At 37.1% G+C, this 20,212-nt stretch overlaps 1 protein-coding gene across 1 annotated transcript in view; it reads right to left on the bottom strand.

The window, feature by feature from the left end:
• Positions 1-6,379: 6,379 nt before the first annotated feature.
• Positions 6,380-20,212, bottom strand: part of BCAT1 (branched chain amino acid transaminase 1) — an 89,343-nt gene continuing 75,510 nt past the window's right edge. Inside the window, exon 11 of the mRNA XM_008061299.2 lies at positions 6,380-10,312. Coding sequence (XP_008059490.1) covers positions 10,271-10,312 — 42 coding nt within the window. The 3' untranslated portion in view covers positions 6,380-10,270. The remainder of the gene's footprint in view (positions 10,313-20,212) is intronic.

Raw genomic sequence — 20,212 nt, 5'->3', positions numbered from 1 at the left:
CCTGCTGGGCTCCGGCTATCCTTCCGCCTCAGCCTTCCAAGTAGCTGGAACTACAGGCGCGCGCTACCACTCCCGGCTAATTTTTTTTAAATTTATTGTAGAGATGAGGTCTCGCCAAGTTTCCCAGGTGGGTCTCGAACCCGCGGGCTCAGGCAATTCACTCACCTCAGCCTTCCAAGGCGTGGGATTACAGGCTGAGCCACCGAGCCCGACTGAAAAAGAATTTTTGCTATTAAAGAAAACTTGCATTAAACTAGGGGGAATTCCCTTACAGAAAATGCAAACATTAACCTTGTAATTATAATAAAGGCAAACCCAAGAAAAATTATCTTCCTTCTCTACATAGAAAATATGAGATCATCTTCTTCTGTGAGATACAAACTGGTGAGGAGCTGCTGTAGATGGTCCCTATCCCCATCGTTTAACTTCATGGGGCTTCTTACTACCTTTTAAATTGCCTATCAAGTCTCATTACAGACCGATTTATTCTTTTTATTCAGGGGTCTACAAAAACTGTTTTACAAAATGTAACTTCAGTACATGTGGGACATAGGGAAATAGAAGTCCAAATGACTACAGAGATGCTTCCTAACTTGAGCCTGGTAGTGGGAGCACCAGAAGTGTGGCGTTGAACCTGGTTGTCATACTGAATGGTCAGCAGGATCTGGATGACACCTACAACGACACTGTAGTCATACATTTAATAAAATAGTAAACTTTCACTATTAGAATGGCTCTTACCTGAGAAACACCAAAAACGTTTCTTTTCTGTCTACTTTTGGCCATATTGTATTCTCAGGGAGAAAGACTAAGCTAACAATAATTTAAGGGGCATTGAATGACCTAACAGGCAGACATATTTCTCTCATTGATGCTTGAAAATTTTCTTGTGATGTCTGCCTTTATGTAGTCAGTTTTGGTAGGGCAACATTGCCGGTCCTGGAATTCTTAGTTTTTCTTAGGTAGGTTCTATGTTTGCAATTAAACAATCACTGGTGCCTTATGCGATGAACAATTTTCTGAACTGCTAGGCAGCATATGATTTTCTTCCTTAGAAGAGGAAACCATAAGTAAGAATGTTGTTCTTGTTGTGTAAGTCAGGATTGATTCTATAGAGAATAAATAGAAGCTTCATATATACAATAATAATTAATAATGTGTGTGTGTATATATGTATAAAATAAAGAAAGTGAGAGAGGTTTATAAGGAATTCAGTTGCCTCATGTGATCATGGAGACTGGCAAGTTCAAAAGTCCATTGGGCAAGCTGATAGGTTGGAAATTGTTGTGGTCTTGAGTCTGAAATCTGCAGGGCAGGCCAGGAAGGCTACAAATACAGGCAGGATTTCTACGTTGCAGTCTAAAGGCCAAATTCTTTTTTATTTTTTATTTGGAAAAAACTATCTTTGCTTTTAAGGCCTCTGATGAATTGGATAAGGTCCACCCACATTATGGAGGGTGATCCTGCCTTTCTCAAAGTCTTCAAATTTAATCACATCGAAAAGATAACCTCACAGCAACATCTGGGCTGGTATTTGACTAACAACTGGGCACCATAGCCTACTTGAGTTCATACATAAAATCTACCGTCACAGTTTACTCATGTGGAACTTGACTCATTTCTAAAAGCTAAAACATCTATTTCTCAATAATTGTATCAATTGTTGCTTCACCTAGCCCTGAATTTTACTTCCAGGCTTGAGTAGCTCGCACATTTCTAAATCACTCTCAGCGGTTTGGGGAAACTAGATTGTGTCTCTTGTCCTGCAGCAAATACCTGTGCTCTGGGTCTGGGAACTTGCACCACCTCCATCATGTTGAAGGGGAGAGGCTGATCACCACAGCTTCTTCACACAGAACTTTTGTTAGGTGTTAGACCCTTCCTGTCTTCGGGTTCATTTTTAAATATTTAATAAAATTCCATCACATTTTACAGGAGCTGTTGTAAGAGCCTCATATTTTCATTAATCCTTATAACCAGTAAGTTTGGTACTATTATGACCCCCCCTCCTTTTTTTTTTGCCAATTTAAGAAACCTATTTTAGACTACAGGGTTAACCAATGGCTCTTCACCATTCTCTTAATTATTAGACTCCCTGCATGCTAAGAAAGCTGGTTTGTGACGTCCCACTATGGCTTGGGAGAAGCCAGAGATTAAAGTTAAAGTACGTACCACTTCTGCTTAACATGAATGAATGAATCTTTGATGAAAGATGTATATTAGATTATGTAACCATCTTTAAAACAAATGCAATTTAATCTCCTCTTTTTAATCAGTTCAGTTTTTAAAACTGACATATTGCATTTGGGATAAAAATAACATGAATCTTTCAATTCTAAATTTATTTTTTCATCTCATAAATTTTTCAGACTCCCTATTGGCATAGTGACAAACACCTCTGGAGAGAATGACCATGGGTTTCAATCAACACTGTACCTGTTGCATGTAAGTCCAGTGATTATTAGACATTTCTTAGGTCTATGTCTTGGCTGTGGGGGTTTTTTTTTGTTTTTTTTGTTTTTGTTTTTTTTTTTTTTGGTTATGAGAAAGCAACCATGCAAGTTGTCACCATTATACATAAAGTCAGGTTACCATAGCATGTTTCCCTTAAAAATAAATTATCATGATTCAAGGGCCATGTGATATGTCATGTGTCTGAGACTAGAGTCTTGATTTGAAAAATATGCTTAAGATCACATTGAATCTGCTTGGCAGAAAAATAATTATGAAAGTTGAAATTCTCTGGCTTTTTTTTTTTTGCTTCTTAATAAATCAATGTAGAAAAGACACTTTCTACCCTAAAGGAGACTGCTGTCTCATTTGATAAATCATATAAGCTCCAGTAAATGTATGTCATCACCCTCAGGAATGACAGATCTCTCTTTGTCACGCTTGTGGGAGTTGAGCATTGACACTGTAAGACAACTTGACTAATAACCTTCGCCTGGACCTTCCACACTGCACGTAACTTCTTGAGAGATCTTGATAAAGGTCAATATTTTCACAGGTTGACAGGGGCTGGAGTAAAGGGTCACTAAGCACTCTGACACTTTTAAGTTCAGTTTATAGTAACTTCTTGAAAAACTTTAGATTCTTCTGTACTTGCAATCGTTTGGGTACATTCTAAGAAAATGAATACAAAATATGTGACCCTTATATCTGCATTTGGGTTTTACTCTCCCATGGTACTTTTGAAGGGGACTTATACAGGCCTGGTTTTGGCTAAAAGGGACACATCATTAACGTTCTCTAGGTTTTGACTGAATGCCTTGCACTTCATAAAGTTTATTTCATTCTAAAGTCAGTTAACCACATATGGGTTAACTGTAGTTTTGTCAGTGAGGTAGATCCATTATGACAAAAAGTGGGAAGAGATAATCTATTACCCTCATTCTGTGCAAAACCCAAAATCTAAAGCTAAATTTTCCTAAAGATAAATCTATAACCGGGGGCAGAACGATTTTTAAGTGCCCATTGTATTTCTTCTCCAAATGTGTGAAAATGAGACATTAACTCTAGCCAGTTGTATGGTTTCTGATCTTTCTGTTGTGCTCAATGCTCTTTGTTATTCTGGTTTAAAAATACTACACTACATTTACATACCCTGTCCAGAAATCTTGGGACATCATAAAAATGCTAATTAAGCATTATTATTTCATGCATCCAACAATGCCGATTTCAGGAAACTACACAAACAGGATTCTTTTAAGTTGTTTTATTGATGACAGCAACTGTGCATAATTACAGATTTGATGAGGAACCTGCAAATAATGGAGAATGTGTCTATTGCCAGCAAAATACAATGATTCCAGGTCCTTTCGACACACAAATATAGAGTTCTTCACACCAGATGGCTCGTGTAACAAAGCCATTTGAGAATGTTTAATTGTGCTTCTAAAAAACCTTCAAAGAATGAGGTAGTTTCCTTTACCTACTATTTTCCACATTTCCAGTATTACACTTTTAGTGAGCAAAAACCCTTTGAATATAACCATTAAACAATCTTTCACAAAAGCCAATCCTTGTTTTCCAAGTGTTTATTTCATTCTACTCAATTTTTCTTAAAAAGAATTTCAACTAAGAACTTGAGACTTGCAATGGCTGGGGCTTATCATTGCAATAGTAACTCCCTCAGATTCAGATACAAGAGAAAAGATTTTTAAAATTTCACAGTTGACCTGATATTCTGTTCCTATCTATACAAGCTCTAATCTAAAAACTACTTCCTCAAATGACTTATTTTCCCTCAGTGGCAATATCAAGTAGGCACAAATTCTTAGAAACAGTGGGCTGGGCTCCAGCTAGCTGGGTGTATTGTGGGATCATTGTTATTAAGTCATCAGGGAAACACCTGCAAAGTTTATAGATTCATAGAGATTAGAGAGCTTATTTTTTAAAGAACTCATTCCAAATCTACAGATAGCCATACTCTTGAGAGAATTCCTGCATTCTTTAAAAACGTATTAGTGAAGTATAAATTGAGGCAGAACCCTGAGAATCACTTCAATGTTCAAATTAGTTTGAGGAACCTGTAGCGTGCTATTGCACACTTTAATTAAAAACTAGTATTCAACCAACTTCCAAATCAGTTAACCTTCACAGGATAGTGGTAAGTAGCATTTCTAAGGCAGGGGGAGGGGAGGGGAGGGAAGCCACAATCTACTCCTTGTCACTTATTCTTGTATTCAGCCTCATGAAGTTTTGTGAACCTTAGAATAAAATAGCTTAAGAAATGATACAATGGGACCAGGCGTGGTGGCTCACACCTGTAATCCAAGCACTTTAGGAGGCTGAGGCAGGAAGACTGCTTGAGCCCAGGAGTTTGAAACAAGCCTGAAAAATATAGCAACACCTCATCTCACACACAAAAAAATTTTAAAAACTAGTCAGGCATGGTGGTGTGTGTCTGTAGTCCCAGCTACTCGGGAGTCTGAGGCAGAAGGACTGCCTGAGTCCAGGAGGTTGAGACTACAGAGAGCCATGATTGTGCACTCCAGTGTAAGACCTCTACTCACAAACAAGCAAACAAAAAAAGAGATGATACAATAGATCCTATTGGCTATGCAATTTATGAAATAAAATCTCCTCCAAACTAGTAGTAATCACACCCCAATAATATGAACTATCTCATGAACTGTGACTACACTTAGTCACTTTCTAATGGTGCTATTTGTATTGACACCCATGTTAAAAGCTGAAGATCCCAATGCCTGGCAGAAAAAGGAAAAGGCTCCTTTGGACAACACAGAAGTAAATTGCCCTCCTCCTCTCTTTATTATTCCTTTCTTTCTCTACCTTCGTTTCTTCTTCCTCTGACATCTTCTTTCATTAAATTTTTCTCTATAATTCAATAATGAGCAACAAGGAACCTAGCCACTGTAATAGTGGATATGCAGAGAAATCTATCAGTGAAACTGTATTTTAATTCACTCCTATACCACAGCTTAAAACAATACTGACCATCCCAACAGTAGATTATATAAACTGAGCAGTGTGTAGTTTGAGTTTTAGGTCTTGTTAATTGGGACTATTGTGTTATGGAAAATACACTTTCAGACAGAATAAGATGACTCGAGTCTTCAAAACTTGTACCCAGTAAATTTTAAAGAGCACTTCAATTTCTAAGACTGAATTTCATGCCTTTATCATTTACTAAAGAAAATATGTTTACATATATCTCATCCCAGGGATTTACTTACCCACAAACACTACCAATCTCTCCAAATTAAATATCTGAGAAGTCTTTTATTGTGGTATGTATGCTGAAGATGAAAAATAAATAACTTTCTTCTACCTCTGTATTTTTAAAGGGACTTTTTGGCAATAATAAAAATTAATCTCTTTGCAATACTTTAGCTTTTCTTATTTAAAAGCTCTAACTGTGAAGACTCATGGTTATTTGAAAGTTATTTTCTGAGTAGCTTGATCCATCACCTTCAAGTTAACAGTTTAAACAACATGATTTAGAATAGATATTTTCTAGAAAAATTCAATCTAGGATCATTTTCTTTGTTTATTTCAATATAATCCAGCTTTGAGCTTAAGAAAATCACCAAGGATGCTATAATCTGTGGTGTTCATTTGTTAGATGTACCATGAAACTCAACACTGCTTCAACAAATGTACTAGGTTGGTAGTAAATAGTAAACAAGAAAGAGGTCATTCACACCAGATAGACAATGGCTAAATAACCCTAAGTACTAATATTTGTAAGTAGTGTGCACTAAAGGCCGGAATTTAAAGGGATAAATCTGCCTTAAAAATGAGATGAAAATGTTCATTGAATTACTTTTTTTCCTCAATTAAAAAAAAGTTTTTGCAGAGACAGGGTCTAGCTATGTTGCCTAGGCTGGTCTCAAATTCCTGAGCTCAAGCAATCCTCCTGCCTCAGCCTCCCAAAGTGTTGGTTTTATAGGCAAGAGCCACCATACCTGGCCATGGTGGTTTCTTGATAAGAGATGTGCTATGGCCTTCTCCTACTTGTGATTGAATTATTAAGCACTGCTTTTATAGCCAAAATCAGTTCAAGTAATAGACTATAAACTCCATGAGGGCAATGTCTATACACCATTTATTTTCTAAAAGTAACTTCCTAATCCCTATTTCTGGATGGGGTAGATGCACATTTGTGGGTGCTCAACCACAAATGTGCATCATGAACATTGTCAATCAATAGGTGATGCTTACTGAAAAGCTGGTACCCTTCGCCTTCTTCTTGGGAGAGATATCTGGAAAATATATAGCTGACCAAATTCTACTTGTGGCAAAACAAAGTGGCAGTTGTTATAAAATGTCCACTAAAATTACTTGCTAGCATTACCATTTATAACTTAAGTTTTTGCATATCCACATAAGAAGAAATCCACATTACAAGGGAAAGTATTTTGATAGTATTTAGAATTAGGACATAAAATAAGGGGTTTTCTCTAACCTTGAAGTCCTTTGCCTTAATGCATCCGGTGAATATCTATTGCTCTAAATGTTAGAAAATATCACTCATTGAAAGTGAACAAATATTGTTTTTTGCCGAAAATACATTTTTCCCCAATCATAAGGGTAAATCAAACATACAGCTTGAAAAAAGAGAACAGAATACAGTGATTGAGCACTGAGTGAAGCTGGGTAAAATAAATAAGCTTATTTTGGCAGCTGCTTTCATAGCACAATTCCCCTAAAGCAGAACTGAAACTGCAGCTTTAATCAAAAGCGCCTACCATTCTTTTGACCAAGATATATACTCATTAATCGTCCTCAAGTACCCAAGAGTGCTTGGATTTGAGGCTAGCAAGACTACTTAATTTATCAGGCAACAAAATTGATATGGTGGAGAATTTTAACCCAGGGAGTATAACATAGGCTTTCCTCATCTTCAGGAGAGTGGATCGCATCTCACCAAACAGCTGATGTTTCACTGTGTTTTCTTGCTGCTGCCTGCCTCTCATCTTTTTTTTCCTTCTTTACTGTAATCTTTTGAGAAAAGATGTTTACCAGTTTTAATAAAAACCTGGTAATAAAAAGCCAGGTAGAAAAAAGATGATTCCCTAACAAGGCTTCTCAATCACTTCTTTTTCTCTTTTACTTTTCCTTTGTGCTTTTGAAAGCAAAGGCTAAAGCAGGTGTTATACATTTATTCACTCCTGTACTAGACAGCATGGTACACATCCCTGAAGTCAACACTTCTTGTGGTGTATCTTGAGTTGAATCCTTAATAAGTGACTACAACAAAGAAAATTTCTAACAGCAAATCTCCTTAGGGAATGCTTAGGTTTTATCTAAGTCCTAACACTTCATTTTAAAATCTTGGTTTCTACTGATGTGTTTTGGAAAAAACTAACAAACTTGCTCTGAAATGGAAAAACTAAAAAAAAGTAAAGGGAAGAGAACATGCAAAGTAAGTTAATCATTATCATTTTAAGTGCCATCAGTTCTGTTTATATTCATGCACATGTGAATTGTTGAATCTCATTTGATCAACCCAATTAAACATTAAATAAATGCAGCCAATTATGCAAATATCAGCAACAATATTAATTTGTTGATCTTTTTGAGCAGATTAGCTTCACATGTTCCTAATGCTAGACTATCTTATGCCTTAAATGATCAATTAGTGTGACGATAACTAAGTCTTGAAGAATAGATAATTGCCTAGTTATAATGTGGCTCTCCTGCTGTATTAATCCACTGCAATTAAACAAATAGTGCACAAGGAAAAAAGATGTGCAGATGTTCCTTTTAAATCTATTTAACAAGTTAGTGTCAAGGTCAATTTCCTGTCTTATTACTTAAATAACAATGACAGATTGTGTTCTCTGTATTAGGAGACCTCCACTTTTTAAAAACATATATCCTTAGTTTTCACTGGGTCTGGCAGAAGGGGCTTAAAGTACTCTTAAGGTTTTATAAAAGAAATCACACAAAAATAATGTTCTCTAACTTTCATAATGGGTATGTCTTGTCATACTAAATTCAGAGATGCAAAGTCTAAAATTTATGACAAGTAAATAATTTTCATTTTTCAGAGGAATCGAAATCTAGTTATCATGTGTTACTTGACAGTTAAAATTACCTGCTAGTCTTTTCTAGACATTATATTCAGAGTGAGGTCAAAAGAGTTAGCCAAAGCAAAAGCATACCAAGAGAAAAAATGCTACTTGGGGAACTTGTGCAGGACACAGTCAACAGCATTTAAGGCCTTACAAGAACAGACTCTCCCAAGATTTCAGAACACCAAGTAAAAGCCCTCTCCCTAAAAGATATTTTTAGCATTTCTTTTCCTCCTACACTTCTCTAATTTTCATTTTACCATTCCTGTCTATAAAAGACCCTATGACTAAAAGTTTTGGAAAAGAATGCTATGCGTTGCTAAATGCCTTAAGGAAATTTATCCAATGCATCAAACTTTTAGAATGTGTTTTTTCTTTTCTCTAAAAAGAGAATAAAATATGATCAGTGAAAAGAAAATGATTAGGACTGCGGGAGTCCAAAATACAATGTCTGAGAGTTGACCTTCCAAGGATAAATGTTTTCTATCAAGTTTTGACTTTCTCCCAGATAACTAAGGAGACAATTTTAACTCACAGCTCCTAAACAAGGAAAATATCATCTACAATTGCTCTCCCTGTGCCCCTATCTTGTACTTATCCCATCTCCACTCAACAAAAAAGAGCACCTGCAAAAGACAGAGTATAAAAATCAGTGTATACCTCTCTGCTTCTACAAAAAAAAAATATTCATTTTGTGTTTAAAATTTAACATATAACATTTGTCATTTCCATGTGCTTGGTATGATACCATGACCTCTCTCTCTCTCTCTCAAGCTATGCCTTCAATTCCAAGAGAGTCTTCAAATATGAAGTGATTCCTCCAACTAACTATGCCTCAGAGTATTTCTAGTGACTTAGTAGCCCATGTGAAACAAAGATAATATGAGGTAAATATACACAGTGTCAGAATCAATCACAAATTCTAATAAAGAGGTTTCATAATATAGAAACAAAGAAGGTACACTTCTATAGAAGCTAAATGTTAATTCATTCTTCATACAAAATGTTTACTGAGTACCTACTATGTGCCGGGCATTGGGGATACAAAGATCTATAAAGCACAAGACTCTCAGTCTTGTAGTAGCCTGACAAACAGTTGATAAGGATATAACATGGCAAGGGCAATGGTGGTAGTGTGCTCGGGTCTCGGTAATGTAAAAGGTGAGCTCAAAGCCGTCTGTGACATCAGGAGGAAGAGAAATGTTTACCTTAAGATGGACTTAGGGAGCCTACAAAAGACTAGGAGTGGAGGAAATCCAGTTTTCCAAGTCATGATTTTAAAAAAACAAAATACTTTCTGAAGATGTATGTCACAAGAAATGTTATCTATGAAATTGACTCAAATTAGCTTTTAAATACGTACACACAAAAAATATATATTTGGTTGAGAAGCAGAACATAACTTATACTAAAGTATAAACAAACATTTTAGGATCTGAGTGAAGCACTTAAGGAGGCACTAAAATCACTGAGGACAAGTCTGTGCTATATGGCTTACATTAATATTTTTTCTAGGAAAGGTAAGTAAGCTACTACTACCAGGTTTACCCAACACCATTTGATGATTGCAATTCATTTTCTCTGGCATGAAGAAACAACCATCCTTGTAACACACTAATAATACACACTACATTATGCACAGCAACTAACATAGCCAAAAAAATCTATCACAGTTCAAGTGCAGCAGTCTGTCCTAATAGCATACAGGTGGTATCTGTGTTGTTCATTCAGGATACTACGATTGTCCAGTCGCTTTCTTCTCTTCCATACTGCAACAAAAGCAAGAAAACATGTTTCAGTACAAAAGCTAACTGTGCAGAAATAGCTTATAAACAAACTTAATAATACCACAAGGCTATGCAAATGGTTTACTTTTGCTTTGAACAAAAAAAGCGTATTCACGTTAAAAATCGGATTAGAGAGAAAGAGAGGGAAGAAGGAGGGAAGGGGAAGGGAAAGAGGGACACCACACAATAATAAGAGAAAAGCATACATAGGGAAATTGTTTAAACAACCAAATACCAAAAATTTTATAATTTTTGCTGAACTCAAAAAACTCACAGCTGGGGTAGATCATTTATATATTTAAGTACATGCCCTTTTGCTACCATTTCTAAGTGAGTTAAATTGTTTAACTGTTATTATTTTTACTATGAAGAAGTGATGCTCAAAGTATATTCCCAGACCACAAGCATCAACATCACCTGGCAACAAGTTAGAAATGCAAATTCTCGAGTCCCATCTCAGATCGAATCAGAACTCTGGGGATTGGGCCTAGCGATCTGCATTTCAGTAGGACCAGGTGATTCTGACATGCACTAAAGAGAGCTTTACATTCACAGACAAAAATGTTACCTTGAAAAGCACCACGGATCTTAACAGAGACTGTTCTCAAAATCAAATTTGTGCTATGTTAGCTACCTAATTTTTCTTATTCCTTCCACAGATACATAACTCTACAATAATCAGAATTTGATTATTTGCATCAGCAAATTCACTTTAAAAGCCAACCTGAATTTTAATAAAGTGAAATTAAATGAAACAAAGATAGTTCCTTTGTCAGAAACAAGAAGCTAGTTCTATATTCATTCATTCACTCATTCAATCAGTCAATAAACACCTGTGTTTAAATAACCATTCATTCTTTGACCAATTACTATATGCCAATACCATCATGCCAAGAGTTCTATAGGCTTATTAGCTGATTTAATCCTCATAGTAACCATAGATAGTCCATTATCAATTCCATTTTATGAATGAGAAAACTGAATATTAGGGAGATTGAATAACTTGCTCAGAGTAGCCGTCATCAAATAAAAGACTCCAAGCCCTAGCCATGGTCTCTTTCACACCAAATTCCGTGTTCTTGACCACCATCAAGGTTGCCTTCCGCATGTTCACACAGTCACGTAATCTTACCAACGTAATATATTAGACCATTAAATCTGTCATTATGCGTTTGCCTAAATCACTCAGACTATGCCCCTTTTCACATGAACTGGCTCTTTTACTTCTAATATAATTTTAGTTTAAATTAATATCAGGAACTGAAAATAAAGATGACAGTGGAGCCAGCCAGACTGTGCAAATCCCTGTGTGAGTGTATAGAGAATTTGCATGCACGTCTGTTTGTAAGTGGGCATGTGAGTAGCTGAGTGGGGACTCATGAGTAAGTGGCCAGGGCTCTCCTGGTGAAGCAGCTGGTGCCGGCAGCTGCTCTGCTTGGACCCTAGCACCTCCTGGGACACAAAAGCCAAGTGCCATTTTCTAAAGTCAACAAAACTTTTCCCAGGGAAAACAGGAATAACAGCTATTGCCAGACTGTCTGACCACCACAGCACCAGGCCAGACACTGGCAGCAAGGATCACGGAAGGAGAGCAGTAAGGGAGCCAGAGGCAGAGTCCCACTGGAAAAGACGAAGAGGTACCTTGCCACCATCTTGAAAACTAGACAGGGAAATGCTCCAGCTTACGCACCATGGAGCAACAGATCCAGCGGGCTAACTACTCAGGGTCTGATCATAGACTCAAAGGGAACATCCCAAAAGCACAAACTTCAGGGGGACAGGATGATGTGGAGTCTCAGGCACCCCACCCCCTACTCTGATCCAGTTGTGAAACAAAGGAGGCGACCAGAAAGGACAAGGAAGACCCCCTCATCAAGAGCTCAGCGGTGAGTCCTGGGCTGACCCAACCCCTCCTCTGCAGCAATCCTCTGAACATCAGACACACACGGCTGGGACATGACTGAGAGGAACAAACACAGGTGGAGCCTAGACGGCTGCCGGGCTAGGAGAACTTTACTCCGAGATAAGCCTGGCTGGGTGCCCACCACCAACACCTAGAGAAGAGACAATCCCACACCTCCCCACCAGAGGGGATTCCACTGACATTACAAGAGTGGGAGGGGAGGACTGATACCCCACCCACCCCCACTGCAACTCCCCCCTCCCCCCCCCCCGGGGGGAGGGGAACTGTGTATGGGGAAGATTGTGAATGAGCTGCCAGCCCCACAGGAAATAGCAGGCAGGTTTACCTGTGAGCAGCTGAGAGGAATAATTACAAAACTTGCCATAAGAGGGCAATTAGTGCTCAGAAATTCTATTTTAATTCTTTTTTGTTTTTCTTTTGTTTTGGTTTAGTCTGTGTGTGTGCCCATAAGGGTTCAATTTGCATTCTTCCTCCCCCTTTTTTATTTTTCTCCTTCCTCTTTCATTTGGTGTGTGTGTGTGTGTGTGCGTGTGTGTGTTTGTGTACACGCGCACGCACATGTGTATGTTTGGTTTTCGTGGTTTTTGTTTTTTTCTCTGTTTTCTGGTTTTTTTTGTTCTTCTTTTGCTTTGGTTTAGTCTGTATGTGTGAATATGTGTGTGAGGATTCAATTTGCATTCCTTCCCCCTCCTCATTTTTCTTTTTCTCCTTCCTTTTGCATTTTTTGTTATGTTTATGTGTGCGCACACATGTGGGTTTCATTTTTGTGTTTTTTGTTTTTTTCTGTGTGTTTTATTTTCTGTTGGTTTCTGTTTTTTGCTTTCTTTTTGTCTTTGTTTTCTGGGTTTTTTTGCTTTTATTTTTCTGTGCCTTATTTTATTTTTTATTATTTTTATCTATTTTTCTCTGTTCTCCTCATTACTGTTACTTTATCTTGGATTCATGGGGTACACACAGGTACCCACTTGGTCAACATATAGAGTACTGGTGGGGAGTACGTCTCAGGAGGACCATACACCAGTTAGTAAGCACTGTAACTTCCAAGTAGTTTCTGAATCCTAGCTCCCTACCCTCCACCTTATTCGACTCTCAAAACTATAAACAACAACAACAACAACAAAGCTTCCTACCCCCAGCCCTGTGTGAAAAGAGACCAAATTCAGAGGTTTTGATCAGGGCAGAATAGAAGGCTGAGCAAACAACAGAAGTGAAAACCCAACCCCCTACCACTAAATAAAGAATTAAAAAAGAAAGAGCTCTGTCAAAAATGAGGGGAAAAAATCAATGAAAGAAGACAGTGTCCTAAGGAGGTAATACCCCAAAAAATCAGACCTCAAAGCCCAAATAATGGAAATCATCAGTAATTGGTCCATGAATACAACAGGAATTAGGGAATAGATGGAAAGAGTGAATAAGACTCAAGAAAGACAAGATGCAACATTGAAAGAACTTGTAAAATAAATTTTGGCCATAAAAAATTTTATACAGGAAATAAATAACAAGATGACAAGCATCGAAAACAGAATTAACCAAGCAGAAGAAAGAATTTCAGAGACTGAAGACTGAAACCTGGAAGTAACCTGATCTGTTAAAAACATAGAAAGAAAACTCAGAAAGAACAAAGCCTCCAAGATGTGCAGTTGTATCAAGAGGTCAAATTTACACCTGATCAGTATTCCAGAAGAAGAAAGGGAAACAAAGAACACCTTGGGACAAGTATTCCAGGAGGTTATCCAAGAAAACTGTCCCCATCTCACCAGAGATGCGACCATACAAATACAAGAGATTCACAGAACCCCCACAAGACATCACATGAGAAGACCACCCCTAGACACATAGTAATTTGCCTACACAAAGTAGGTATTAAAAATAAAACCCAAAAGGCAATGAGAGAGAAGGGTCAGACTGCCTACTGGGGAAGACCAATCAGAATAGCAGCAGACTTATTGGCAGAAACACTACAAACTAGAAGGGACTGGAGCCCAATTTTCAAAGTCCTCAAAGATAAACAATTTTGAAAGGATTTCCTATTCATCCAAGCTCAGCTGCATCAGCAATAGAGAATTAAAATTCTTCTCAAACATCCAATCCCTAAAAGATGATGCTGCTTTGAGACCAGTTCTACAGGAGATACCCAAGAAGGAATTAAGCACAGAAGGAAAAAAAAAAGAAAGAAAGAACAACCATTCACTTCCCAAGAATGCAGGTAAACATAGAATCAACACAAACACCTCATAAATGCAAAATTGAACTCACACACATATATCAACCCAAAAGTCAAAAGAAAACAAAACAGTCTTATAAGAACCTCGTGAAAGGGATAAACCTTCACATTTCAATAATAAGCCTGAATCAATGGATTAAATGCACCACCAAAAAAACACAGAATGGAAAACTGGATTAAAAAATATGACCCAACAATATGCTTCCTTCAGGAAACACAACTTACTACAAAAGACACACACAGACTCAAAGTTAAAGGATGGAAAACAAACTTCCAGGCAAACGGAAAACAAAAAAGGGCAGGAGTTGCAATTTCAATATCAGACAAAATAACCTTCAAGCTAACAAAAATTTTAAAAGATATAAAAGGACACTACATAATGACAGAATGTTCAATTCATCAACAAGAAATATCCATCCTAAATATATATGCACCCAACACAGGAGCACCGGGATTTATAAAGCAACTACTAAGTAAACTTAAAAAGGATATTAACTCTAACACTAACATAACTGGGGACTTAAATACCCCACTGACAACCCTAGGAAGATCATCAAGGCAAAAAATCAATAAGGAGATTTGGAACCTTAACTTGACACCTGACCAAATGGACTTAATAGATACCCACAAAACCACTTCACGCAACAATCATGGAATATACATCTTACTCATCACCACATGGAACATACTCCAAGATCAACAATATCTTCAGCCATAAATCAAACATAAACAAATTCCATAAGCTCAAAATAAAACCACAATGGAATAAAAATAATTATTGCCACCAACAAGACACACAGACATGGACGCTAAACAGCACTCTTGGGTCAACACAAATAAAAATGGAAATTAAAAGATTTTTGGAAACAAATGAAAACAAAGACACATCTTACCAAGACCTCAGGAATGCCATGAAAGTAGTACTAGAAGGGGTATTTATATCTCCATGAATATACATCAACAAATTGAAAGATCAAAGTCAACAGCTTAACAAATTACCTAAGGGAGCTGGAAAGGCAGAACCACTAAAACCCTAACTTTAGCAGAAGAATCCAGATTGCCAAAGTAAAAGCCCAAATACGGGGCACAGAAGACAAAAATATCTCAGAAAAAAGATCAATGAAACAAAAAGCTGGTTCTTTTCAAGGATAAACAAGACTGACAGATCCCTAGCCAGACTGACCAGGAAAATGGCAAAAAGCCCAAATAAACACAATCAGAAATGCAAAAGATCAAGTTACAACTGACCCCAAAGAAACACAAAAGATTATCAGAGATTATTATGCACACCTGTATGGAAACAAATTTGAAAACCTAAACGAAATGGAAAACTTTCTAACATCACACAACTTCCTAAGGTTGAAACAAGAAGAAATTGAGACTCTAAATAGACCAATAACAACTTGGAAATTGACTCTATCATAAGAAAACTACCTACAAAAAAAAGCCCTGAACCAGATGGTTTTCCTGTGGAATTTTACAAAACATACAAGGAGGAGGTGATACCAATCCTACTGAAAGTATGTCAGGCAATCAAAAAAGACAGAACTCTCCCCAAATCATTTTATGAAGCTAACATCACACTAATACCCAAACCAGCAAAAAACCTAACAAAGAAAGAGAACTATAGGCCAATATCCCTGATGAACATGGATGCAAAAATTCTCAACAAGATTCTAGCAAATCAGATCCCAAAACAAACACATCTCAAAAATTATCCACCATGACCAAGCAGGCTTCATCCCTGGGATGCAGGGCTGGTTTAACATCCACAAGACCATAAATGTAATTATGCATCAACAGATGTATAAACAAGAACCACATGAATATATCATTAGATGCAAAAAAGGCTTTCAAGAAAATCCAGCATCCATTCTTGATAAATACCCTTGAACACCTAGGCATAGAAAGAATGTACCTCAAAATATTAAGAGCCATCTACAATAAACCCACAACCAACATATTACTAAAAAGACAGAAAGTGGAAGCATTTCCCTGAAAATCAAAACAAAACAAGGCTGCCCACTCTCACACCACTCCTGATCAACATTGTGTTGGAAGTCTTAGCTAGAGCAATCAGACAGAAGAAGGATATCAGGGGTATCCAAAGAGGAAAAGAGGAAGTTAAGCTATCCTTCATTGCTGATGATATGATCCTATATCTGGAAACCCCAAGGGAATCTGTCAAAAAACTTCCTTTAAATTACCCCATTAAATTACCATCATTCTTCTCAGAACTTGAAAAAATACAGGAATCTATAGGGAAACACAAATGACCAAGAAAGTCAAAGTAATCCTCAGCAAAAGAAACAAATAGCTTGGGAGTATGATACTTGGGAGTATCATACTCCCAAGCTATAAATTTTATTATAAGGCTACAATAAACAAAACAGTCTGGTATTGGTACAAGAATAGGCATATAGAACAATGAAACAGGATAGAAATTCCAGAAGAAAATCCTCAATTTCTCAACCATCTCATCTTCGATAAAGCCTCCACCAACAACCACTGGGGAGAGGAGAAACTATTCAGTAAATGGTGCTGGGAAAACTGGCTGACCACATGCAGAAGAATGAAACAGGAATCCTACCTATCACCATACACAAAAATCAACTCCAAATGGATCAAAGATCTGGATGTAAAACCTCAAACTATAAGAATCTTAGAAAACGTAAGAGACATCCTTATGGAAATTAGAATAGGCAAACAATTTCTGATCAAAACCCCAGATGCCCATGCCATAAGATATACGATAGACAAGTGGGACCTCATCAAAGTGAAAAGCTCCTGCAAAGCCAAAGAAACCATCAAGAGAGTGGGGAGACAGTCCACAGAATAGAAAAAAAATATTTGCCAACTGTATATCTGACAAAGGCCTAACATCCAGAATCTACAAGACATACAAACGTGCCAAAATAAAAAAAAGCTTCACTAAAAAATGGACAAAAGACACAAATAGATACTTTTCAGAAGAAGATATATGAGCAGCCAACAGACACATTTAAAAAGTGCTCAGTCTCACTAATCATCAGAGAAATGTAAATCAAAACCACATTGAGATACCACCAAACTACAGTAAGAATGACCATAATTAATAAAACAAAAAATAAAAGATGCTGTCAAAGATGTGGGGAAAAGGGAATGCTTCTACACTGTTGGTAGGAGTGCAAACTAATTCAACTTCTATGGAAATAGTGTGGCAATTTCTAAAACAGCTAGAAATTGACCTGCCTACAACCTAGTAATCCACCTTCTGGGAATATATCCAGAGGAATTCAAATCATTCTACAAAAAAAGATACCTGTGTATGCATGTTTATTGTAGTACTATTCACAAATAACAAAAACATGGAACCAACTGTGCTGCCTATCGAAAGTAGATTGGATAAAAAAAAAAATATGGTACATATACATGATGGACAATTATGCTGCCATAAAGAAGGACAAAATTTATGGACTTTGCAGCAATTTGGATGGATTTGGAGCCTATCATACTCAGTAATCTATCACAGAAACAAAGAACTGAGTACCATATGTTCTCACTCATAAGTGGACCCTGAACACCTACCATAATACTACAAAAAAGGGGTTGGCAGTAGCGGGATACTGCCGGGGGGGGGGGGTGGGCACATAACACCTGATTCTAATCCAGGCAAAGTGAGGTGCAATGGGAGGCCCAAAACTTTGCCTGTACCTAAACCACTTATGTATGCAATCCTGTTTTGTACTCCACAACTTTAAAATTAATTAAATTTAATTTTAAAAATAATTAATATCAAATACCAGAATTTCCAAATTAGAAAGAACATTAATAATCAAATAAAATGTAGGGGATTGCCCACATAAAGGAGACTCTGGGTTTTACTTCTTCACTTCAGAATAATTCCACTTTTATCCATTATGTATATTGAGATTCCAGAAATGATTTCTTTTGAAGGATGTTCTGTTGCTTAAAAATCAAGTGTGAAGAGCAATGAATTTTAATCCAAACTTCTCATTTTAATAGAAGAACACTAGGCTCTAGGCCACCTTCAATCACAAGCCCAGTTCTCCTGCTTCTGTCTGATGGAATTTCATCTACATCACACTGTCCATATGTTGTGTTCCTCTTAAATATCTCAGAATGAAGTATCTACCCCATTGGCAAACACTAGATGCCAAGAATGGGTCTACCTACCACCTTCGGGTATACATAAACAGGAGAATGAAGGAAGCCAAATGACCATAAATAACTTACAAAGTCCGTATCAGAGTATTGTCTAAAGACTGTAGCCTCCTATTCATGTGATGGATATGCCAAGAGCAGATGTCATCAGTATGCAATATATACGTGGAAGAAATCCGTACTTGTACCCCTCAAATAAATAAATGGCCAAATTAAATAAACAAAACAAAGCAAAAAAGACTGCAGTGTCCCATTACTAATTCTGTTACTTTACGACAAATGCTGGATGAAACACTTTCAAATTCTAACTGATTTACATATGGTGTCAATATGACTTAAGGTAAGAACAAAATATGTGTATTATTGCCCTTATTTGGATTCCCCTCATTATATGAGACCTTTTGCTATTAATAGCAACTGAGTGTCAGTGTATTGACATTTCAGCAGATCCACTACTCTCACTTCAACTTGAATTTCATTGGTTAAAGTAAATTTGCTTTCAATTAGTTGTCTTTTATAAATGACTGAAAATCAATTTTGGTTACAATGACAGTCATAGGTCATATATCATACCATGAACCTGCATAATACATATTAAGTTTTACCCCTCTCATCCTGCAAGTTATGATTTTATGTAAAATAATATGCTTTTATGTAAGAGCATGCATTCTGAGATGTATCCAAGAAAAGTAGTATTACAGGTAATTCATAATGTCTGGATCTAGGCATTTAGTAATCAAATTTTTCATTTGGCTGATGGATAATTTAATTTTTTAAAAGAAAATAATTCTGAGTAGAGATGGCGGATTTTAGCAGAGACAGAAATTATGTTCTTTTCTTAAGAAGAGGAGTCCACAGAAGGAGGGGAGAGAAAACATGTCTGCATGGACCAAAATGTCATAACACAATCGTCAGTGTCATTACAAAATAACAGCAGCAGGCTCACACCTTCAACATTTAGGAGGCCAGCCATAAGTCACACCAACTTAGCTTTGTTCACTGGAATCAGAGATGGTGCCAAAGCAATGTGGCAAATGAGGTTGAGTCTGGGGATGGCATTTTGAGCCCTTGTGGAAGACTATCAGTGTGATGTGCAGAATTTTAATCCTTTGCAAATTCCAGTTAGAACACTAAACCAAAACATGACTAATGAAAAGTCCATTACTTAACATTTGAAGTACATATGGGAAATAACTTTATACGGTCTTTGCTAAATGCCTTTTACATTCAGTAGAAAAGTATTGGCAAAACAAAGGGACAACCTGCATATGACATACTCACTCTCTGCAACGCCAATAAAATATAATCAGTGCTGTCTACCAGGTCATAATTTGTCATTCCTGTTCTAAACCCTGTGGAAGGGCTGTGCAAAGCTTTGAAATCATGTTGCATGTGGAAGAGGGTGTGATGGAAACGAGAAAGGGCTGGGAAGCTGGTCAAGGGACTGAGTCACCCGGGCAATCTGGAGACAAAGTTCAGATGCACACAAAAAGACCAGTTCAGGACATCGGTAGGGAAAGTGGATGGGGCCTTTAACTTCTTATGTAACTGAAAGTCATAAAGCTTTTCC

Source organism: Carlito syrichta, unplaced genomic scaffold, assembly GCF_000164805.1.
Source record: "Carlito syrichta isolate Samal-C Ts95f unplaced genomic scaffold, Tarsius_syrichta-2.0.1 Scaffold305197, whole genome shotgun sequence".
NCBI classification, from domain to species: Eukaryota; Metazoa; Chordata; class Mammalia; order Primates; family Tarsiidae; genus Carlito; species Carlito syrichta.
The sequence above is the reverse complement of the archived record's forward strand: the minus strand, read 5'-3'. Positions and strand labels throughout refer to the sequence as shown.